The sequence below is a fragment of the Heteronotia binoei genome, chromosome 16 (assembly GCF_032191835.1).
Source record: "Heteronotia binoei isolate CCM8104 ecotype False Entrance Well chromosome 16, APGP_CSIRO_Hbin_v1, whole genome shotgun sequence".
Classification (NCBI taxonomy): domain Eukaryota; kingdom Metazoa; phylum Chordata; class Lepidosauria; order Squamata; family Gekkonidae; genus Heteronotia; species Heteronotia binoei.
Window position 1 is genome coordinate 51,274,469 of NC_083238.1, and position 24,592 is coordinate 51,299,060.

General features: G+C 45.1%; 1 protein-coding gene across 1 annotated transcript in view; it reads right to left on the minus strand.

Annotated features, from left to right (window-relative positions):
* UNC80 (unc-80 homolog, NALCN channel complex subunit) overlaps positions 1 to 24,592 on the minus strand; it is a 219,538-nt gene that overhangs the window by 24,169 nt on the left and 170,777 nt on the right. The window contains exons 54-60 of the mRNA XM_060257048.1: positions 20,510 to 20,635; positions 16,891 to 17,014; positions 15,178 to 15,384; positions 12,242 to 12,426; positions 9,186 to 9,351; positions 7,688 to 7,867; positions 5,933 to 6,071 (exon numbers count right to left, since the gene is read on the minus strand). Of these exons, the coding sequence (XP_060113031.1) occupies positions 5,933 to 6,071; positions 7,688 to 7,867; positions 9,186 to 9,351; positions 12,242 to 12,426; positions 15,178 to 15,384; positions 16,891 to 17,014; positions 20,510 to 20,635 (1,127 nt within the window). The remainder of the gene's footprint in view (positions 1 to 5,932; positions 6,072 to 7,687; positions 7,868 to 9,185; positions 9,352 to 12,241; positions 12,427 to 15,177; positions 15,385 to 16,890; positions 17,015 to 20,509; positions 20,636 to 24,592) is intronic.

Genomic DNA, 24,592 nt, shown 5'->3' on the forward strand with positions numbered 1-24,592 from the left:
TCCTTTGCATATTAGGCCACACCCCTGATGTAGCCAATCCTCCTGGAGCTGATAGTAGGCCCTGTACGAAGAGCCCTGTAAGCTCTTGGAGGATGGGCTACATGCAAAGGAGTTCCGGCTACAAAAAAAGCCCTGGTTGCCAGGTCCCTCCTGGCAACTAGTGGGGGATGGGAAATGGGCTTACTGGGAACAGGAAGTTTCATCAGACTTTTCAGCAATGTGCCCACATGACTTCCAACGTAACCTGGAAGTGATGTAGGCACATCGGGGTAATACTCTGGGCTTGGGGCAATTAGCTTTTACCATAGAGTTTTTGCCCCCCCAAAAAACCATAGTATTGTCCCAACATGCTTACATCACTTCTGGGTTGTGTTGAAGGAATGTAGGCTCATTGCTAAAATGTCTGCTGGGGTTCCCTCTTTTTGGGGGTAAAAACCCCCCCATTGATCAGCTAATTGGTGGCAGAGCAGGGGCCTAACAGTGGGGGACCCCCACCTCCACCAGTGGGGGAAGTCTGATAACCCTCATTATGAATCTTGAACTGGGAATCAATTCTCTTTTATCCAAGTAAAGGGGCCACAGCTCAGAGGTGAAGCATCTGCTTGGCATTCAGAAGGTCCCAGGTTCAATCCCCGGCATCTCCATTCAAAAGATCCGGCAGTGGGTGATGTGAAAGATCTCTCAGCTGGAGACCCCCTGAAAGCTGCCACCAGTCAGAGTAGCCATTACCAACCTTGATGGATTACAGGTCTTTTAGGATAAGGCAGCTTCACGTATAAGTAATTATTCAGAGAACCCTATGCAGAGTCACCTGCTATGGAAACTAACATAGCATGGAAATTAGAAGAGGACCTAGATACTGTCCTGGAGCCAAGGAAACAATATTAGAGCCTCATTAATGGCAGATGCTCCTGAGCTCCCCTCTCCGATCAGAGTGAAGCAATGAGGCAGAAATCTGAATGAGTCCAGCATGGAGCAGTAAGGGACTTTCAAACCTTCCAGTTCTCCAAACAACCATGTCCCAGTAGCAGGGTCCTCTCTTTCCTCGTAATGTTATGCCCACCTGACCATCCACTCACCCTGTGGTATCATGCCAGGACCATCTTGCCTCTTCTTTAGAAGGAGCAGGGGTGGAATTCTTGCAGGAACTCCTTTGCATATTAGGCCACACACCCCTGATGTAGCCAATCCTCCCAAGAGCTTGGAAGTCTAGCAGGAGCTCCTTTGCATATTAGGCCACACACCCCTGATGTAGCCAATCCTCCCAAGAGCTTGGAATTCTAGCAGGAGCTCCTTTGCATATTAGGCCACACACCCCGGATGTAGCCAATTTTCCCAAGAGCTTACAAGGCTCTTTTTTGTAAGCTCTTGGAGGATTGGCTACATCAGGGGTGTGTGGCCTAATATGTAAAGGAGCTCCTGCTAGAATTCCACTCCTGAGAAGGCGTGGTGTCTGCCATTGCTAAGAGGAAGGAAGAAGAGCTGGCATGTGCCAAGGTTCTCTCTCTCTCTGAAACCTTGCCCCTTTTTTCCAGGGTGGGAGATGGGGTTCCATATGGTAACAAAACTGAATGTGAACATGTGGACCTGTGTGTCTGAAACTCGTGGCAGCATCGCAAATCACAGGCTACCAATCAATTAGGGTCCTTTTCTGACCAATACCTCTGTGTAAAATGAAAGGATAGATGTGGTGTGGTGGACTATCAATGCACCAGTAAGGACACCCTATTGTTATATATTTATTTGTTTTGAACCAAGGAACAAAGATAACCACTCAGTCACATTGCTAGCCAAGTTACGTGCACATCGGCCGGCTCTAATTTTATCTACGTGCAAAGTGAAAATGTCCTCTAAAAGGCTGTCATTTTGACATTGCGTAAATGTTAGGCGTTACAGAAGTTATCATTTCATGAAATAAGTCAAATTTTAAAACGTTTTGTAAATTACTGAAAAAAATTGATACAGCTGCCATTTTGAGAAACTGAAGGTATTATAAATTACTTGTGTAATATTCATAAAGCAACACTGCTTTGCCTTAGAAGGAAATGCCATATTTCATATTTTCTTGCTCATACTCTGTTACAGTAATATATCAAAACTATAAAAAGCCTAAAAAAATCAATCCTAAGCCTAAAAAATAATCAAGTGGCCTCCTAATCAGCACTCCGTCCCAGCAAGTTAAGTTGTCCCTCACCAACAAACACATCAATTAACGCTTTTGTTAGTTCAGTTACCCGTGAAAAAAGGCTTACAGATTGATTAAGCATTTTAAGCTGTCAAACTCCTATACAGCTGGCTGGTACAGTTTATAACAAAAACAGAACGTGTAAAACATTAGCAAGTGAAGTCAAACATGATGTATTTTAGAAAGAGAAACGTGGACACCCGCTAGTACTCCACAACTTTTCTTTTTTTGTGGTTATGTGAATGTTAACTGCATCAAGTTACAGATGACTTATGGCAACTCTGTAGGGCAGGGGTATCAAAATCATTTGTTATGAGGGCCGGATCTGACATAAATGAGACCTTGCCGGGCCAAGCCGTGTGTGTACCTATTTAAGATTAGATAACAGAGATATAAACTTTTTAAAAGACACGACTAAAGATTTTTTTTTTTAAAAAAAACAACCTTAAAATAAAACATGCTTAAAATATTAGCACTTGTTGGTCTTTCTTTGTATTTCTTCCATGGGATCCAGGGAACTGGGCGAAGGAAGCTCTGCCTCTTTCCTGCCTTCCCCAGGGGACCAAGAGGGGGAGGAGCCTCAACCAATGGAGAAAATCCAATGGAGAAAATCGAGGTTTTGCTCTGTAGCTGCTATGTCATTGAGCAAGCCTTGCAAAGCAAGTTGAGATACAGAAGAAAGCAGGAGAGAGGGAGAAGGAAGCAGATGACAGCCAGTTGCTCAGGGGACCGATAGGAGGCCACTAGAGGCCTCATTCGGCCCCTGAGCCGCATGTTTGACACCACTGCATAGGGTTTTCAAGGCAAGAGATGAGCAGATGTGGTGGGCCATTGCCTGCCTCTGTGTAGCAAGCAACCCTGGACTTCCTTGGTGGCCTCCCATCCAAGGGATGACTCTGCTTAGATTCTGAGATCTGATAAGATCAGGCTAACTTGCATGATCCAGGTAAAGGCTTTCATGGTTGTAACTAGGAATGGGCATGAACGAGCTGGCAAACTAAAGTTCGTCACGAATTTTGCCCGGTTCGTGGTTCGCAAAGCCATGTTTGTGAACTGAAGAACAGCCAGGAACTCGCACAAATTTTGATACAGGTCATGGCAGTTCATGAAGAGAAGAAAGCATGAGTTTATACGCCTGCTTTCTGCTCTTCACAAAAAGTTTAAATGGGTCAGAGCCATTTCACTCCCTGCTTTCTGCTTTCCATCATTTTGACAGCGAGCAGAAAGAAGGGAGTGAAATGTCTGGGAGCCATTTAAACCCCTGCTTTCTGCTCCATGCGGCTTTTCATCGGAGTCTTCATTTTCACTGGTCCATGTCAGGGATTTAAATGGCTCCAAGCCATTTAAACCTGTGCTTTCTGTTCCCCACAGAAAGCCCCGGGAAGCAGAAAACATCAGTTTAAACTTTACACTAAAATGGTTTGCAGACCAGCATATCACTTAGTGGTTCAGTTACAAACTACAAACTGAACCAAATTGCAAAAATGCAGTTTGTGTCTATCCCTAGTTGTAACCAGAGGCAATTTTTAAGTGTTGAATCACACAAGATTCTGGCACGTAGTAAAAGTGGACTCAAACCAGCATCTTTCTCTTGTGAGGATTCCCGGTACAGTGAACTTATCTAACTGTATGGTGTTTCCTTCTCACCTGCCTTATTTTCCCCCCACTATGCACTAGAAAAGTCACCCTCAGTCATTGGGTGTGCTTATCACTATGCAAATACAGGCAGCCAATCAGTTTGTTGAAATCACCCCTAAGAAAACAGGTTTGGGGACAGAGAGGGGGAATGAATTTTGCAGATCAATGTCTAGATATCTTCCAATGCTTGCTAAGTTATTACGAAAAAAAACATTTAAACCCGGGGAGTTAAGGCATTCGGAAAGAGAGTACAATCAGGAATTCTTATTTGCAGATATGGAGCAGTGTATGCCCATGCAACAATCCTGCTTTCTAAAGTTTCCAGTGAAATCGAGGGGTACGTCTCATCTCGTTTTTAAAAGATGCACATTTGTTCTCTGTCTTGTACAACACACCTGTGGCTGAAGATCTGTGCATATGTAGCACAGAACCAATCATATTCGTAAATCACCAGTGAGCTCAGAAAGGACTAGTATTGGCAGTTATTCAACAGTTATTCAATTGGCAGTTATTCAATATCGAGCAGTTGGGTTAAAACGGATAAAAGGAAGCACTTCTTCACCCAAAAGGAGGTGGGGGCGGCTACAAGCATAGCCAGCTTCAAGAGGGGATTGGATAAAAATATGAAGCAGAGGTCCATCAGTGTGTGTGTGTGTATATTTTGGCCACTGTGTGATACAAAGTGTTGGACTGGATGGGCCATTGGCCTGATCCAACATGGCTTCTCTTATGTTCTTATGTTACACAGAGTGTTGGACTGGATGGGCCTTGGGCCTGATCCAACATGGCTTCTCTTAAGTTCTTATGTGACACAGAGTGTTGGACTGGATGGGCCATTGGCCTGATCCAACATGGCTTCTCTTATGTTCTTATGTGACACAGAGTGTTGGACTGGATGGGCCTTGGGCCTGATCCAACATGGCTTCTCTTAAGTTCTTATGTGACACAGAGTGTTGGACTGGATGGGCCTTTGGCCTGATCCAACATGGCTTCTCTTATGTTCTTATGTGACACAGAGTGTTGGACTGGATGGGCCTTTGGCCTGATCCAACATGGCTTCTCTTATGTTCTTATGTTAACTGCCAGACTACAGCGGTAATGCAGCTTACCTGTGTCTACTCTGAGTCCAGTCCAACCGGACTTGTGCTGGGCGTTTGATGTTTGCTGATCCACAATCTTTAAACTTAATTCTTTAGGTGTGTGGAGGCTCATTTGTTGAGAACTGATTCGTGACCAGCTGGGGAAACTTGCATCCAACAATGAGCCAAGGCTTTTCTTGTAGCAGGAACTCCTTTTCGTATTAGGCCACACCCCCTTGATGTAACCAATCCTCCAAGAGCTTACAGGGCTCTTTGTTCAAGGCCTACTGTAACCTCTCGGAGGATTGGCTACGTCAGGGTGTGTGGCCTAATATACAAAGGAGTTCCTGCTACAAAAAAAGCTCTGCAATTAGCTATGCGTACATTTCTGTCACAAGACAAACAGCGGCTCCCTGGGGCTGACTGAAATCAGGAAAAAAAATGATTTTTTTGGGGGGGGGGAGGATTAAGCCCCCTCACTCTTTGTGTCCCAATCTGACTTAGGCCCCTTTAAGTGTGAGAATGAAGCACATGCCTGATTTGACACGATCCAGGACAGAAACGGGGTGGAACCAGAAACCGTTAAGCCCTCAACCCTTCCTTCGCAGACCTTCTCACCAATCTAACTGTGCACAAGGTTTTATTGCAGTATTGCATTGGACAAGACCTTTATTCCCTGCTGAGTTCCAGCACAAGGTTATATCTTCCGATCACACTGTAGACAATGACTTTTTTTAAAAAACGGGAACAGTTACTTTGGCCTAAACCTATTTAGAAGATGCTAAATCTGCAGCTTCAAAAAAAAAAAAGAAGAGAGAGAGCTCTAATAGGTAGCTTTAGAGTTGCTATTTACACTTCAGTAAGATTGCCTGCACAGAATCACAACTGCCCTCCGTACATCCATGTTTAACCAGAGCTTGCAGCGACCACTCTAGCCTATGAATTACAGACAACATAATACCTTTGGCATTTCAGCTCTTGGGGGGAGGGGGAGGTATAGCAGGAGATGCAAAATAACTCATGTGGTTACCTTTGGCTGGGTAACATGCCCACCTCAGCTTGAGGTGCAGACATGCTGGAGAGATGGCTGGAGAATCGCCTCCTCCCAACGGAACCCATAAGGAATGCTTCTTGTTCACTTACCACACTGGGCATGCTCACCGAGTCATCTGCAAGGAATTCAGAGCACCGGATCAGTCAAGTGACGACCAGTTCCTTGGCATGTTCTTTGGGCTTTGGGAGTTGTGACCAGGGATGGAATTCTAGCAGGAGCTCCTTTGCATATTAGGCCACACCTCCCCGATGCAGCCAATCTTCCCAAGGGCTTACAAAATCAGCCAGTATCATAATGCCCCTGTATAAATCGATGGTGCCGTCTCATTTGGAGTACTGTGTGCAATTCTGGTCACCGCACCTCAAAAAGGATATAATAGCATTGGAAAAAGTCCAGAAAAGAGCAGCTAGAATGATTAAAGGGTTGGAAGAACACTTTTCCTATGAAGGGAAGGTTAAAACGGTTGGGGCTCTTTAGCTTGGAGAAACGTTGATTGCGGGGTGACATGATAGAGGTTTACAAGATTATGCATGGGATGGAGAAAGTAGAGAAAGAAGTCCTTTTCTCCCTTTCTCACAATACAAGAACTCGTGGGCATTCGATGAAATTGCTGAGCAGTCAGGTTAAAATGGATAGAAGGAAGTCCTTCTTCACCCAAAGGGTGATTAACATGTGGAATTCACTGCCACAAGAGGTGGTGGCAGCTACAAGCATAGCCAGCTTCAAGAGGGGATTGGATAAAAATAAGGAGCAGAGGTCCATCAGTGGCTATTAGCCACAGTGTGTGTGTGTGTGTGTGTGTGTGTGTGTGTGTGTATTGGCCACTGTGTGATACAGAGTGTTGGACTGGATGGGCCATTGGCCTGATCCAACATGGCTTCTCTTATGTTCTTATGTTAAAAAAGAGCCTTGTAAGCTCTTGGAGGCTTGGCTACATCAGGGGTGTGTGGCCTAATACGAAAGGAGCTCCTGTTAGAATTCCACCCCTGGTTGTAACTGATGCTCCCTCTAAGCTGTTGAGTCTTGTAAGCAAAAATTCTACTTCATGAGCTACTGGCATTAAAGTTGTGAGCCACTGCATAAATTAAATTTGCTCTGCTGTGGGTATAACAGGAAAGGCAGTCCTGAAGTCACATGAGTCCCAGGCCGTTAAGGGCTTTAAAAATTAACACCTTTAAAGCTTTATTCTCGACACTGGACTCCCAGCTCACTGCTAGCACATGACTGAGAAAGATTTGGATCTCTCCACCATCCCCCACCTTCTAGTTGGGCCCTTAGCAGGGCGAGTACTAAGGATGGGCAAGAATTGAAGCATGACTCATGATTCATGCCTATAATAGCCGATTTGTGGTTTGCTCCAGATCGGTTCAGCTACTCACACTACGCACAACTTACAAAATGAAGTGCTTGCTTTTTGTGTCATTATTGGCGTAGGATCCTCCTCGTGCACTGCAACATGGACGTCACCCAGAAGTGACACTATCACACCAGGCATGTTGCCCCGCAAATGTGCCCGGCGCGATAGCATCGCTTCCAGGTGGCATCATCATGCTGGCCACATTCGTTGCACGCCAGTGCTTTGTAGCCCTCCTGAACCAAACGAACCACAATTCATTCAGAATTTTTTTTAAAGCACATGAGACGAACCAAGCCACCAAATCAGGCAAACCAACGAACTGGAAAGCAAAGTGCAATTTTCGCATTTCATGCCCGTCCCTAGTGAGTACTTACTCTCTTCATCCTCCTCGTCTGTCCGGCTCAGAGTATCCTGGGAAGCCTGTTGGGAAGGCTCGCTATCTTGTTCCCAGACCGTTCCAGTGCCAGTATTAGAGCGGGACATGGTGGCCAGGCTCAACCGGTATGCAGAGGTGGACGTCCCCACAGTGCTGATGGAGGTCTTCCCTTGATAGGCTAAACAGATTGGGGAAGGGTGGTGGTGGAATGGAATGATGTTAACTGCCCTTTTACCTTAATGAGAACCAACAAAATGAGAAAGGAACGATCATGTTCTTTCAGGCCAAGACTTTCTGAAAAGGTAGATGGAAGGGAAATGTGATGCCAGTCACCAACTGCTAGGCCTTGCAACCTCCACGTAATGGCTGAAGATCTCCTGGGATTACAACTGATCTCCAGGTGATAGAGATCACCTGGCGAAAATGGCTACTCTAGAGCAGGGGTGGAATTCTATCAGGAGCTCTTTTGCATAATAGGCCACACATCCCCTGATGTAGCCAATCCTCCAAGAGCTTACAAAAAAGAGCCTTGTAAGCTCTTGGAGGACTGGCTACATCAGGGGTGTGTGGCCTAATATGCAAAGGAGCTCCTGCTAGAATTCCACCCCTGCTCTAGGGGATTATACCCCACTGAAGTCCCTACCCTCCCAAAACCCTGCCTTTCCCAGACTCCACCCGCCAAACCATCAGGTATTTCCCAACGCAGAGCGGGCAGCCATACCATCTGCAGAGCTTATAACATTTATAGGGTAGGTGACATAACAAAAACCCTGTCCTTTGGGAGGCACGTCTTATTATACCTTCATAATACGACAGACTCAGACAAGGCATTCCGCCCCATGCCCCGGTGAAGAACCCTTCTGTACTTCCAAACTGTTATGTGTACAGCAGCCACTCCATAATTATTTTCTCCTACTACAGTCAAATTATTATTATTATTATTATTATTATTATTATTATTTAAAAAAAGGTTTTCTAAAACACTGAAGGTTGTAATCCAAGGAGCCCTTTTCTAGGAATAAACACCACTGAATAACATGACATTTACTTCCAAGTGCATTTCTTAGGTTTGCTAAAGGTACAGGTAGTCCCCTGTGCAAGCACCAGTTGTTTCCGACTTTGGGGTGACGTCGCATCACGATGTTTTCATGGCAGATTTTTTACGGGGTGGTTTGCCATTGCCTTCCCCAGTCATCTACACTCCCCCCCCCCAGCAAGCTGGGGAATCATTTTACCGACCTCAGAAGGATGGAAGGCTGAGTCAACCATGAGTCAGCTCCCTGAACCCAGCTTCTGCCGGAATCGAACTCAGGTCGTGAGCAGAGAGTTCAAACCACAGTACTGCAGTCCTTAAGACTGCAGTCCTACAGCTTTATCACTCTGCACCACGGGGCTCAGGTTTGCTAGAAGATTATACAGCGTGTATGTTTTTGATGACAAAGGCCGTACGCGGCTTTGCTTCCGCAACCCACCTTTCTTCCCCGGGATCGCCTCACCTGAGCCACTGTGCACTGCTTCCTTCAGGATCTTCAGTTCGTTGTTGAATTCTGCAATGAGGGAGCTCTTGCACAGGGGGCGGGGAATGAAGCGCCGCTCAAGCTGGTCAGCGATGTGTTGACGAGCCGTCATCTCCTCATGGTTTTCAGCAGGCTGAGCAAGCAACTGGGGGGGCGGGAAATGGGAGCAGGAAAAGAGTGCGAAGAACAAAGAGCATCTTCAGGTGACTTGCTGGATATTTAAGGAAAGGAAAGGTCCCCTGTGCAAGCACCAGTCGTTTCCGACTCTGGGGTGACGTTGCTTTTGCAACGTTTTCACGGCTGACTTTTTACATGGTGGTTTGCCATTGCCTTCCCCAGTCTTTTACACTTTCCCCCCAGCAAGCTGGGTACTCATTTTACTGACCTCGGAAGGATGGAAGGCTGAGTCAACCTTGGGCCGGCTACCTGAAACAAGCTTCCGCCGGAATCGAACTCTGGTCGTGAGCAGAGAGTTCAGACCACAGTACTGCAGTATTGCTGCTTTACCACTCTGTGCCATGGGGCATTTAAGGAAGGTGGCATTACTCAATGGCAGAGAACCTGCTTTGCATTCTTTTAGAGCTTGGTTCAAATCCTGGCATCTCGAGCGATGTATGTACATCAGTGCTGAAAAGCACCCACCCATTGTAGCAAGAGGCTTTCAAGGCAACTGAGGAGCAAAGATGGTTTGCCATTGCTTTCCTCCAAAAAATCTTCCTGGGACCACTTCTACAGTAGCGAAACTCCCCACGCTGACATTTTTAAAACTGTCCGCTATGTGAAATTTTCCACACTAGATTTTTCCTCACCAGACACAGACCCGAAGTTTTCTTCTCCTTACTTCACATTTTCAGAACATACTAAAAGTGGGGATTCCGAAACACAGGGTAAGGAGAAAACTTTGTGTTTGCACTTAGTGAGGAGAAATCCACTGATGAAAATTTCACACGACGCACAGTTTCAAAAACATTCGAAGTGGGCGATTTCACTGTTGCAGAAATGGTATCCCCCCCCCCATCTAAGTACTGACCCTGCTTAACTTCTTTTTTTTTTTTTTACATTTTTTTTTATTATAACATTGCACAACAACAAAAAGAAGACAACAACAATAAACAACCAAAGAAATAACAACTAAACAACAATTCAGCATTTACAACAATAACAACAACAAAAAATATGTTATTCATAATCCTATATACATTTTATCTTCTGGAGCGAATATACAAGAAACTAAATATTTGTAATATTAATATCTCTATTCAAGACCATTCAAATCCCAATTTTTTTGCCCATTCATACATTGGATACCACGTTTTCTCACACTCTTCCATGTTCCCGTCATTCAATCTACATGTTAACATATCCATTTCTGCAGCATTTAAAAGATTTAACATAAACTCTCTTTTGGATGGTATCTGAGACGTTTTCCAATATTTAGCAAATAAGGTCCTCGCTATTGTAATAATATAAAACAATAACTTTTTCGCTGTTTTAGATATAGGGATTTTACATATGTTCAAAAGGTACAATTCTGGCACATGCGGGATATTAATCTTTAACATCTTTTTACACCAAAGCGAAACTTGCACCCAGTATTTTTTTGCAAGGTCACATTTCCACCATATATGGAACAAAGAACCTTTTACTTTACCACACTTCCAGCATTTATCCGATACATTTGGGAAGGCTTTGGAAAGCCTTTCTGGGGTAAAATACCATCGATGAGCCATCTTATATAGATTTTCTTTTAGCTGGGCAGATTTTGTCAATCTTAAATTCTCTTTCCATATTTTCTCCCATTCGCTTAATTCGATGGTATAACCAAAATCCTGTAACCATTTAATCCAATTTTCCTTCACATTTTCGTCTTGCATTTTCAAATCGAGTAACCAGTTATATATTTTTGAAGTAAGCTTCCGGTCAGTTCCTAGTATAATGCAATCAAATTCATTTAACTTTTTGGAGAATCCTACTTCATTGTCCTTTTTATATCTTGATTTAACTTGCATTTTAAGCCACCAATCCATATCCACATTTTCCTCGATTTTCAATTCGTGTTTGGGATCCAGTAGCGATTCATAAGTAAGGTGGTTTCCCCAACAAAAAAGATTGGGGTGCACTGAAGCTTCCACTGGGGAGAGCCATCTGGGAGTATATCTATATACTTGTTTTTTAATTTCAGCCCAAATCTTGAACAAAGACTTTCTTATTTCGTGTCTAAAAAAGATGCTCCCTTTTTTGGGGTCTTCGTACCATATATACGAGTGCCAACCTTTAACAAGGTCCGCACCTTCCAGAGTTAAAAGTCTTTTATTTTCTAACTTAACTTCTGCTTAACTTCTGAGATGTGACAGGCTATACCAGGGGTGGCCAAACTGCAGCTCAGGAGCCACATGTGGCTCTTTCACACATGTTGTGTGGCCCTTGAAGCCCCCACCACCCCGTCAGCTGGCTGGGAGAAGGCATTGGTCTCATTAAATTACTTCTCCAAGCCAAGGCAGCCAGCAGCTTGGAGAATACATTTAAAGTTTAAGTTGGTTTCCTTCCACCTCTCCCTCCCTGTCTAATTCCCTCCCTCCCTGCTCTCAAACATCTGATGTTCATGTCTTGCAGCTCTCATTTATTCTACATGGCTCTTCCATTAAGCAAGTTTGGCCATCCCTGGGTTACACCATACTATTCCACATCTGAATTCCACTATTCCACATCTGAATTCCTCTTTACTGTCAAGATCCAAGATAGTTGATTCTGCAAAACATTGCCACATCCTCAGGGCTTTTTTTGTTTTGGAGCGGAAACTCCTTTGCATATTAGGCCATGCACCCCTGATGTAACCAATCCTCCTGGAGCTTACAGGACCTATACAAAGAGTCCTGTAAGCTCTTGGAGGATTGGCTACATCAGGGGGGCGTGGCCTAATATGCAAAGGAGTTCCTGCTACAAAAAAACCCCTGTACATCCTCTTCTCTTAAACAAAGGTTTAACAATGTCATTTGACAAGGAAATGAGACATTTGGCATCAGGAAGGGATTTACCTTGCACTGAATGAAAGGTCGAAGAAGGACAAAGATAGGAATCCGGGTGCGGACAATAAAATCCAGGAAATCCCACAAGGCCAGGCCTCCCACTTTCCGCAAAGCCATCTCCTTGACCTGCAGGCTCAGCCAGTACCACTGGCTGCCAAGCTGGCGCTCAAAACAGACTAGGATCACCTTCAGAGCTACAAGGGAGACAAATGTCCGAAGACTTAGTGTGGTGTAGTGACAAGAAGAAACAACGCTTTGCATATTTATTCTCCACAACTCAACAGATACTCACTAGGGTTACCAGGTTTCCCTGGCCACCAGTAGGGGATGGGGAAGCAAGTCTGTTAGATCCAGGTTGGGAAAGTTCTGAAGATCTGCAGAGGAGGGGACCAGTTTGGTGTAGCGGTTAAGTGTGCAGACTCCTATCTGGGAGAACCAGGTTTGATTCCCCACTCCTCCACTTGCACCTGCTGGAATGGCCTTGGGTCAGCCATAGCTCTGGCAGGAGTTGTCCTTGAAAGGGCAGCTGCTGGGAGAGCCCTCTCAGCCCCACCCACCTCACAGGGTGTCTGTTGTGGGGGGAGAAGATATAGGAGATTGTAAGCCTCTCTGAGTCTCTGATTCAGAGAGAAGGGTGGGGTATAAATCTGCACTCTTCTCCTTCTCCTCAGTGGGCAGAGCTGTCCCTACACTGCCTGGCACCCCAGGCAAGGCTAACTTCTGGCGTTCCCTCCCTGCCCTTCACTGATAATGTCACTGAGTCACAGGGTGGTTGGATGTCCAATTGAGCGCCCCCAGAAGGCCAGCGCCCTAGGCAATCGCCTAGTTGGCCTAGTGGCAGGGCCGGCCCTCTCAGTGGGGTACAACGCCATAAGAGTCCACTTTTCAAATCTCTTTGCCAAAGAACTTCAGACACCCCCTCTTTGACAAAGAGATTTGAAACGGCACGGCAAACCATCAGCCGACACCGGGCTCCATCAGAGGTGGTTTTGGTGGAGTCTTCTGTGAGAAAGAAGTATGCAATGAACTTTTGGTATCCATCAACAAAATTGTTTCAATATACAAGCACCTTTTTGCACTTTATTGGAAGTAATTTCCATTCAAGGTTTATGCGTGCTCAGTCGTATTGGATAAATTGTTATAAGTACGTCTTGCCCAGTGTAAATTAAATTATGTGTGTTGTGTGTTGACTATCACCCTATTTAAATTTGATAAAACAGATATAAGTTGTCATTAGTGTTTTCGTTAGGGTTTGTAGAATCTTTCGGGCTCAAGTGCCGTGTTCTACTGGAGAAAGTTTTCCTTCCAGACGTTTCGTTCTCAGCTGCGGAGAACATCCTCAGTGGCGTTGCAGATGGAGCAGGCCGGAGCAGGTGCATTGGCACAGCAGCCAAGAAGGTCAGAGCGCCTGCTCCGGCTGCAACGCCACTGAGGATGTTCTCCGCAGCTGAGAACGAAACGTCTGGAAGGAAAACTTTCTCCAGTAGAACACGGCACTTGAGCCCGAAAGATTCTACAAACCCTAATGATGTTACCAGCCGTGAAAACCTGAAATCAGTGTTTTCGTTATTCTATCATGGTGGTTTTTTGCTCTCCGTGATTCTCCCTTCTATTTCTACCCACCTGGAGGTTGGCAACCCAACACACTCTGTATCCTGCCTTGATCGCTCTGTCCAATCAGTGGCGATATCTTTTCTATGCCAGTCATAGCAAAAGTGCTCACGGGAAGGTTTCTTGACTCAATTACGGACATTCGAACTCTTACAGGACTAGTTTAAGCGCCTTTGGGTTTTTTGTCTGAATAATTATTCAGAGATTTGATTATAAGAAGGCTAAAAGAGACAATATAATAAAATAAAGAGTCGCCGTTATCTCAAAAAGGATGTTGCAGAGCTGGAAAAAGTGTAGAGGAGGGCAACTAAGGTGATTAGTGGGTTTAAGGAGATGTTCCAAGTGAAATTGTTCTATCCAGGGGTGGAATTCTAGCAGGAGCTCCTTTGCATATTAGGCTACATCCCCGATGTAGCCAATCCTCCAAGAGCTTACAAGACTCTTTTTTTTTAAGTCCTTGGAGGACTGGCTACATCAGGGGTGTGTGGCCTAATATGCAAAGGAGCTCCTGTTAGAATTCCACCCCTGGTTCTATCACTTGAAGAACTTTTCATTTCTCTCTGTGTCCGCCTCTCTCTCTCTCTGTGGAATTGTACCTTTCCTACAGCAGAGCTGGCTCTCCCCTGCCATAAATAGTGAATACCTTTGTTACACTCCTTAATTTATGTGCTAACCCACTAAGTATAAGCCCTTCTAAAGAAGAGACAATACACTCTTTTTTGTAGGTTCTGTGAAAAGGTGTTGGAGTGAGTCCCGTCAAGATAAGATCACCATGCATGTGTGAAGTGCAGGGCTTTTTTTTTTTTTTTGCATATTAGGCTACACCCCCTGATGCCACCATTGTTTCACACAGGGTTTTTTTGTAGGAAAAGCCCAGCAGGAACTCATTTACACATTAGGCTACACCTCCTGATGACACCATTGTGTCACACTAGGTTTTTTTGTAGAGAAAGCTAAGCAGGAACTCATTTGCACATTAGGCCACACCCCCTGATGCCACCATTCTTTTACACAGGGCTTTTTGTAGAAAAAGCCCAGCAGGAACTCACTTGCACATTAGGCCACACCCCCTAATGCCACCATTATTTCACACTGTGTTTTTTTTGTAGAAAAAGCCCAGCAGGAACTCATTTGCACATTAGGCCACACCCCCTGGTGCCACCATTGTTTCACACATGGCTCTTTTGTAGAAAAAGCCCAGCAGGGACTCATTTACATATTAGATCATGCCCCCTGATTCCAAGCCAGCCAGAACTGCGTTCCTGCTCAGAAAGAGCCCTGTTGAAGTGGCATCCCCCCACCCCGCTTCTCTTTCTGTGTTGCTTCCCTCTCACCTAAGTAGGCTGCCTGACTGGTGGACTCAGCCAGTCCTTCCTTGCGCAGGTCCTTCCCTGCATCACCTGGCGTGGAGCAGTGAGCCGGGGAGCTCTCCAGCATGAAGTTCTTGCTGCGGGACGTGCTGATGATGCGAGGGGGCAGCAGGATGTTGATGACCGTCTGGAGTAGCAAGAGGACTTCAGGCTGTTCCAGCCAAGGGCTGTCTGAGGAGCACAAAAAAAGGAAGGATGAAGGAGGGGTCAGGCCCTGGACACGTGGAGAAGAGACCACGCTGTTTGCAGCACTGTCTGCATACAAGCAAGGGAAACATTCCTCACACCACACCCGCCCACTGCTTTCTCCTCCTGTAAGCAAAAGCACAAAGCCATTCTAGAACTAACACAAGACCAACGGCTCTCAATTTTAATTTGGCAGCAACAGAGAGCTACTGTGCACTGCCCTTTCCCCAGCCCATTCACGACCATTTCCGCAGTAGTTAAATCAGGGGTGGAATTCTAGCAGGAGCTCCTTTGCATATTAGGCCACACCTCCCTGATGTAGCCAATCCTCCAAGAGCTGAAAAGGCTCTTTTTTGTAAGCTCTTGGAGGATTGGCTACATCAGGTGTGTGTGGCCTAATATGCAAAGGAGCTCCTGCTAGAATTCCACCCGAGTGAAATTCCTTGCATCGATGGTTTTAAAAACTGCACATTTCTATGGAATTTTCCGCAGTAGATTTTTTGTCAACGGGTGCAAACCCGAAGTTTCCTCCTCCTTACCCTACATTTTCAGAACTCACTAAAACTGGGGATTCTGAAAACACAGGGCAAGAAGGAGAAAACCTCAGGTGTTCACCTGGTGACGAAAAATCCACAGTGGAAAATTCCACGTAATCCAGTTTTTAAAAAAGGTCAACGTGAGGAGTTTCGCTACTGTGGAAATAGTCTCAGAAAGGACTTGTTCAAATTGGCCTGGACCATGCTCACAGGTTCCCCCTTGTTGCATTCGGGCTCAGTTTGCCAACTCCAAGAGAAGCCTACCAACAGGACTATCTAGGGACTCGGGAGCACTCACCCCCCCCCCCCCCAAGATCTGTGCGGCGGAACCATTTGGTCAGGGTTTAGCCACAAGGTTTTAGGAAAAGCATCGACCTTTTGGCAGGAAACAGAGTTAAAAAAACAAGAGTTTGAACAACATGAGTGGTATGGGATTGGGTGGACAGAAGTCATAGGGCTCTCAAGGGCTTTTTTTTTGTAACAGGAACTCCTTTGCATATTAGGCCACACACCCCTGATGTAACCAATACTCCAAGAGCTTACAGGGCTCTTCGTACAGGGCCTACTGTAAGTTCCAGGAGGATTGGCTACATCAGGGTGAGTGTGGCCTAACATGCAAAGGAGTTCCTGCTACAAAAAAAGTCCTGGGGATCTCCCGCTCGCTTCCCATTTCTGAATTTGGGTTTTGTCTGGCATGATCCGTCATGGCTCAGGCTTCAAAGACTCTGTCAAAGAGTGAATTCAGAAAATGCAACTGCTAATGAGAGAAGAAAACTGTGATACGTCTCCTAGTTCCTTTTGTGTGTCCCTAACAAGCCCAATAGACAACACACCATGGGAGGAACATCCATAGAGAGAGAAACACAGAGGTGAGAGGAAGCACAAACATTCGCTGTTTCAGAAGGGGAAGGAAGGGGGGAAAAACAGAGGAATCTTTCTGTTGAATTAATCAGACCTTTGCTTCCTGATCCTACTGTGAGCACAAATGGAATCAGTAGGTTTAAAAGCATTCCTTCCCTTCTTTCCTGATTGGTGAATGGGGAGATCACGTGACTTAAGGGGAAGTCTTCTTTCAAAGCCTGTGCGGTGATAATAAGAAAGAATTAAATCATTTTATTGGAAGATTATAAGGGGGGACGTGACTATAACGAAAAAGGGACCCACAGACTCCTTACAAGAGCGACTTTTTATTACACACCAATGATCACCAAGCTGGATAATCCCGTATAACGGCAAATTCTAGTTTCAACACAATCAGGAGACTATATGTCCATGATTTTTATCTTGTTTACATCTCATTTGATCCTGAACGTGTTGATAATTATCTATGCATCCCAATGTAAGTAAAGTCAAAATCTAAAACAAAGAATCTGGAAGGGGGGGAAATATAAGAAAAAAGCTACTTTCGTGCTTACGAGTGCTCTGCACCCCTCCAAAATGTGAAGGTACATTCAGTTCTTGAGTAGCTAAGTGTGAGTTGCCATTATTTATTATCTACCCGTGGAACCAAATGGACCTAAAGACAACTTGACTCTTAAAATGCAGGTTGACAGCTACCGGCCTGTATCCTCCCAATTCAGTCAACATAATTGGAACTGTTCTTCCATCCAACTCAAGTAGCTCTTCTTCTTGCAAAGAGCCCCTTAAATTGGAGGACAACTCAGACTGATTTCGCACTGTGCTTGTTCCGGAGTGGAGAGCCCTTTTCCTACCAGAGCTTCGCTCCATTTTCGCACAAGTTGCCCCCGAGGTGTGAGTTGGCATGCTGCTATTCCACAGCAAGCGGGACATGCTGATAAGTGGTTTCTGCTTGCTGTAGCGGTTTCTGCTTGCGCACCAACTCGCAGCTCCAGGGCAACGTGGGTGAAAACAGAGCGAAGCCCTGGTAGCAAAAGGGCTCTCCACCCCAGAACAAGCATAGTGCAAAATCAGTCCTAATTTCATTAGATCTCAGAAGATAAACAGGGTTGTCCCTGGTTAGTATTTGGATGGGAAACCATCAAGAAAGACCAAGGTCTCTAACCAGAGACAGGCAACTGGTAAACCACCTCTGAACGTAGCTTGCCTTGAAAACTGTGCAGGGTCACCATAAGTCAGCTGTGACTTGACAGCACTTTCTACCACCAAAACTCTGGAGCAGGGCTTTTTTTGTAGCAGGAACTCCTTTGCATATTAGGTCACACACCCCTCGTGTAGACAATCCTCCTGGAGCTTACAGTAGGCCCTGTGCTAAGAGCCCTGTCAGCTCTTGGAGGATTGGCTACATCATGGGGGTGTGGCCTAATATGCAAAGGAGTTCTTGCTACAAAAAAGCCCTTGTTTGGAGGAAGACTCCCAACCTTGATTAACAGAATGGTAGGATACAGGCCATTATCAACACCACTGTAAAAATGGAGGGTTTTCCCTACCTTTTTGAGGCACTAAGCATTTTCACATGAATATATGACTTCAAATAATCCCAATGGCTATAGTCTTTCAGCTCTCCAAAATATATGCTGGGACGCTGATGTAAAAAAAAAATCTATCATCTATCTATCAATCTATCATCTATTTATCAATCTATCATCCAGCTAGGGCTTTTTTTGTAAAAAAAAAAGACCAGCAGGAACTAATTTGCATATTAGGACACACCCCAATGTCACCATTGTTTCACATGGGGCTTTTTGTAGAAAAGGCCCAGCATGAACATATTTGCATATTAGGCCACACCCCCTGCCACCAAGCCAGCCGGAACTGTGCATTCCTGCTCAAAAAAGCCCTCTGTCTGTCTGTCTGTCTATTTATCAATCAATCAATCTATCTATCTATCTATCTATCTATCTATCTATCTATCTATCTATCTATCTATCTATCTATCTATCTATCCATCCATCATCTATCCATCCATGTTCTATCCATCATCTATCATCAATCCATCAGTCTATCTATCAATCCATCAATCATATCTCTCTCTCTCTCTCTCTCTCTCTTTGTATATGTGTGTGTTACTATAAAGTAACTCTACCTGTCTAATTTGAAAATATGAGAATGCCTCTTATTTGTTAGGGACTGCTCATCCCTAACAAATCCCTCATCAGTCAAAGCATGCAGTATCCCCTGGCAGAAATTGATGAGTTTGTTCAAGCAGAGACACCAGTCCTCTTTCAGTGTCCTCCACCAAATTCAGGGTATTGTTTCTTTATACCTTCCCCTCATCATAATCCCTCACACAGCTTCATAAGAAACTCAATCTGTGTTTCCCTGCCACGTATCTTTCACTTGTTTGTCAGACTGGAGAAGTTTTACATCGTTCTATGGTCTCCTTATCCATAAGCACAATATCTTGCTGCAGATGCACGTACTGAATTGGCGAGAAAATGGATTTTTTCAAGGGCCTCTGGGGTTTCTCAAATCTGACTCCTTCACAGTGCAAGATGTACAGAATTCACAAAAGTCCAAAGCGACACACTTGATAGCTTTCTAAGTAGCAGCAATAGAATAAAAGAATTCACATTGGTATTGTATTTTCATTATTCAGGATCATAAAAGATGTTATTTGATAAACAGTACACAAACCAACAGCGCTGAGCGTTTAGAGTTCATGTGTTCTCTCCACCCAATTCCCTGGCTTCGTTTGGCACCAGTCCTAATTCCAGATGCCCTCCAGCACCAAAGAAGTAGTTTGATATAGCTAGATAATAATTTATACCGGAAGTAGAAGTTTTATTAGTTTTTTAAAACGGATTCCCTCCATCATCTGGAAATCCTGACAAACAAAACTGATAAAGCAGTCTCTTGTTGAACCGTCAGCTCCTTGTATGCAAGGTTTGGAATTACCCTGAACTTCAGAAGGAAGGGGAAAATAATTGATCATCAGATTTGCAGAAAAGAACATTGACTATCCATGCAAATACATCAAGTCACTTCAGATAGGATGAGCTCTGCGAAACTCCAAGACTGATTTCGCACTGACCTTATGCCGCTGTCACGTTCATCTTCTCAGTACGGTGTGCTTCGGATTTCCCACTATCTGCGCCAGGGCTGCAGCAAGCATCGTGGTTTTCACGCAGCAAATGAAAACCGCTAAAAAACAGTTTCTGTTTGCTGCGCGAAAACACCAATGCTTGCTGCAGCCCCGGCACAGATAGTGGGAAATCTGAAGTACGCCACGCTGAGAAGACGAACGTGACTGCGGTGTAAGGTGAGTGCAAAATTGGTCTAACACTTATTTATGTGACCCTCAGATGTCCTACAGTTTCACAGCAATTCTTGTATTCTACACACAATTATAGTCTATACATCTAAGCTTCCCAGGAAGAGAATTAATGATCTATTATCTGAGCTCTTTGGTAGGTTGAACCTAGCATAGTCCCACAGTGATTTCAGTCGGACTATTCTAAGTTGTCACCCACTGAAGATTTGGATAACTGCCAAACATGGGGGTGCTGAACTTTTAACTTATTCATGGGAAAGTTTACAGTTTGTTTCACAGTTTTTGCCCAGCATTCGCAGAAAAAAGAAAGAGAGATCACTGGTGAGATGGTGTCTCAACCACATGAAAAGCAAAGCCTGTTGAACAGGCGAGGCAGTCACACCTGAATCTGCAATGCTACAAGCCGGACAACAGCTGTGCTGAAGGGCAGAGGTGGCGAGAGATAAGGGCTGAGATGAAGAAGGGGTAATCCATCGGCCACACTGGAAGGTCCCACCACTCCCATCACCTGTAATACAAACACAGCACATCACCAAGACCAGTTCTTGACGTTCCATCCATGTCATATCCTCCGAGGGCAATGAGGTACACATTTCAGATAGCGCAAGACTGGGGGTTGCTCTGGGAGGCAAGCCCCCACGAGGCCTTGCGGTAGCTGGGGCTAGGAAGGGAAAGGAGCGGTTCTAGCAGGAGGTGGGGATGGAGGGAGAGGGACTGCTACAGGGTTGACCGGAAGGATTGAACGGGAAGCACAAGGGGGAGCAGTACATTGAGGAATGTACCCAGTACTAGTCCGGAACTAGCACTGTATTGGTGGAAGAGGTGGGGTTGGAGGGTATGCCATGTAGCTAATATATGCAGTAGAAACAACATCTGGAGATCACAGTGTTTCTGGTTGGCTTTTAAATCACCCCTTTGCTTTCTTCTTTCTCTAAGTAATGTCCTGAGTCTGCCCTAGGCTGGATTCCATACAATGTTCAGACTCTCCTGGAAATTCAGTTATTTTTAAACATTAATTCTTTGAAGGAATTAAATTGTTTCAGATCTCTGCTCAGAAGTGGCTTGGATGGGGGGGAGTTAATAATGATACTAACTACCGGGGCTCATTTTGTAGCAGGAGCTCCTTTGCATATTAGGCCACACATCCCCGATGTAGCGAATCCTCCAAGAGCTTACAGTAGGCCATGTACAAAGAACCTTGTAAGCCCTTGGAGGATTGGCTACATCAGGGATGTGTGGCCTAATATTCAAAGGAGCTCCTGCTACAAAATAAGCCCTGCTAACAGCACTTTCTTAAATTATCAACAACAATCCTCTCTTCAAGTGGTGCTGGAGGGCAGACAATGCAATCCTGCTTCACAGCATTCAGTGTCCAGTAGCTGGATGGCCCAATCTCATTAGATTTTGGAACCTAAGCAGGGTCAGCCTTGGTTACTACTTGAATGGGAGAACACCAAGGAAGTCCCGAGTTGCCCCACAAACATTTCCTGGTTGTCTCTTGCCTTGATCTGGATGGCCCAGGTTAGCTCAATCTCATCAGATCTTGGAACGAAGCTGGGTCAACCCTGGTTAGTGCTTCAGGGGAAGATCACCAAGGAAGCTTTGAGTTGCTACGCAGAGGGAAGCCATGGCGAACCACTAATGATTGTTTCTTGCCTCGAGAACCCTATGGGTTTCCATCAGTCAGCTGGGACTAGACAGCACGTTCCGCCATCACCTAAATTTACATCTTGCTGGGAAATATTTTGTTGACTATAATGATTTTTTTTTTTTGTTCCCAAAGTGAGCGTTTAGAGACGCCAGCTTGGAAACTGACTTGATAGAGCTCATGTGATTGCATCGCTGGAAATTCAGTCCCAAATAGTGTATATGCACAAGACGAAGCAATTTTGGGAAACCGACAGTCTTACCGGTTCACCGTTGCGCTATTTTTTCACTTTGGGAACAAGAAAAATTATTATAGTGGACAATTATCACCTTGAGATAATTAATTAATTAAGGTTTTAGAGAGCCAGTTTGGTGTAGTGGTTAAGTGTGCGGACTCTTATCTGGGAGAACTGGGTTTGATTCCCCACTCCTCCACTTGCACCTGCTGGGATGGCCTTGGGTCAGCCATAGCTCTGGCAGAGGTTGTCCTTGCAAGGGCAGCTGCTGTGAGAGCCTTCTCCAACCCCACCCACCTCACAGGGTGTCTGTTGTGGGGGAGGAAGGTAAAGGAGATTGTGAGCCACTCTGAGACTCTTCGGAGTGGAGGGTGGGATATAAATCCAATATCTTCTTCTTCTATCTTCTTTTGCAAGAAGTTTTGCACCCAGCCGCTGGTTTACTCCATGCAAATAAGGACGAGGAAGAAATAGAGCGGCTGCTCTTTAAATCATGACAGAACTGACTTGTTGGCAGTGGAGCGGCACTTTGGAATGTACTTTTCAGTTCGAGTCAATATTATCAAAGATTTCAGGTTTTCACGGCTGGTAACATCATTAGAGTTTGTAGAATCTTTCAGGCTCAAGTGCTGTGTTCTACTGGAGAAAGTTTTCCTTCCAGACGTTTCGTTCTCAGCTGCGGAGAACATCCTCAGTGGCGTTGCAGCTGGAGCAGGCCGGAGCAGGTGCATTGGCACAGCAGCCAAGAAGGTCAGAGCGCCTGCTCTGGCTGCAACACCACTGAGGATGTTCTCCGCAGCTGAGAACGAAACGTCTGGAAGGAAAACTTTCTCCAGTAGAACACGGCACTTGAGCCCAAAAGATTCTACAAACCCTAACGAGTCAATATTGTAAATTAGTAACATTTGTACGCATGAATTGTATTTTCCTTTGTGGATGAATTGCATAAACTGTTTTTAATTTTGCAGTAATTAGCCGTGAGCCCTGTGCTTTTTTATGTTTCCGGCTTTTCATGGCTTCCTGTTTTGTTGGTTCAGGGAAAATATTTTGGGCTGGCACAAGTTGTTTCCAAGGATGTTGTGGTGCTGGATTGGAGGACAAGTTCTGCTTACATTTTTCATCTCTCACCTATCGACATGTATTATTATTCTCAGGGGTTGTTTTGTAGAAAAATAGGTGGTGCGGCTGATCCAGGGATTGTTATACAGCTGCACCTACTATTCAATGGACAAGGAGGTGGAACTCTCAGAAGGAGGAGGTGGAACTCTCCGAAAGGCTCAGGAGCTGCTCTCCTGTGAGCTCCCACTGTATCCGAGGCCTGATTATTCTTATTATTGTACTGGTTGTACATTATGCTTTTAAATAAATGTGTTTTGAAAATGGAAAAAAAAAACAGGATGCCTTTTAAAATTAACATACTGTTTAAACATACTGTTTATAAATATTTTCATGCACAGAAGAAATAAAGAAATAAAGTAAATGTATATACATCTAAAGGCATTTAAACATGCCAAGGAAAAAGGGGGAGAATGGTTCTTCTTCCAGCAATCCCCGTTATGTGAGCCTTAGTCTAGAGCAGGGGCATCAAACCTGCAGCCCGGAAGCCAAAACAGGCCCCCGGAGGGCTCCTATCAGGCCCCCGAGCAACTGGCTGTCATCTGCTTCCTTCTCCCTCTCTCTTGCTTTCATCTGCATCACAGCTTGCTTTGCAAGGCTTGCTCAATCACACAGCAGAGCTACAGAGCAAAGCCTCTATTTTCTCCATCGGCTGAGGCTGCTCGTTGGAATCAGCGATGCTTTTGCATTGCTAATCTGAAACAGAAAGATCTAACTCAATCAGATCTACAGGCTGGCTCTGGCAGTTCCCAGAGATGGAGGTATTGTTACAGGCCAGAAGGATCTGAACATTATAAAGAAAGCCAGAAGCTATGGTAAGACTATGGACACTACCAATAGCAGAGCAAATTTACTCGGTAATTACTCTAATTAGCTGACTATCAATGCCCTTTTGCAGAGCAGTAAGAAAAGTAGGTTCCCCTCCCCCCGAACTTGAAACGCCTTCCCCCACCCCCTTCTAGGTGTGTGCGCAGAGTTGCCAACTCCGGGTTAGGGAATTCCTGGAGATTTGGGAGGTGGAACCTGGGGATGGCAGCATTTGGGGAGGAGAGGGACCTCTGATGTCATACAGCCCAATGTCCGAAGCTGTCGTTTTCTCCAGGGGCATCGATATCTGTGGTCCAGAGATCTATTTTAATTCTGGGAGATCTCCAGGCTCCACCTGGAGGTTGGCAACCCTACATGTGCGGTATCCACCACCCCACTCTCCAACTTGCAGCCCTCAACTCTCAGCGCAACAGGCTGGAGTGGATTTTCAAAATGGTACCTGGAGAGTAGCAAAAAAACTCCCTCAGTCACCAGCCTACAGCTTTCTTTCTTGTTCTCTCCCCATGTACCACTTTGAAAATAGACTCCACTTCTTTTCGGGGGTCAATTGGGAAACCTATTTTAGAGGAACGAGAAACAGGAATTCGGTATGGTGGGCAGAGGGGGTAGGGGGTGTCACTACAGCACAGGGAAGCTTA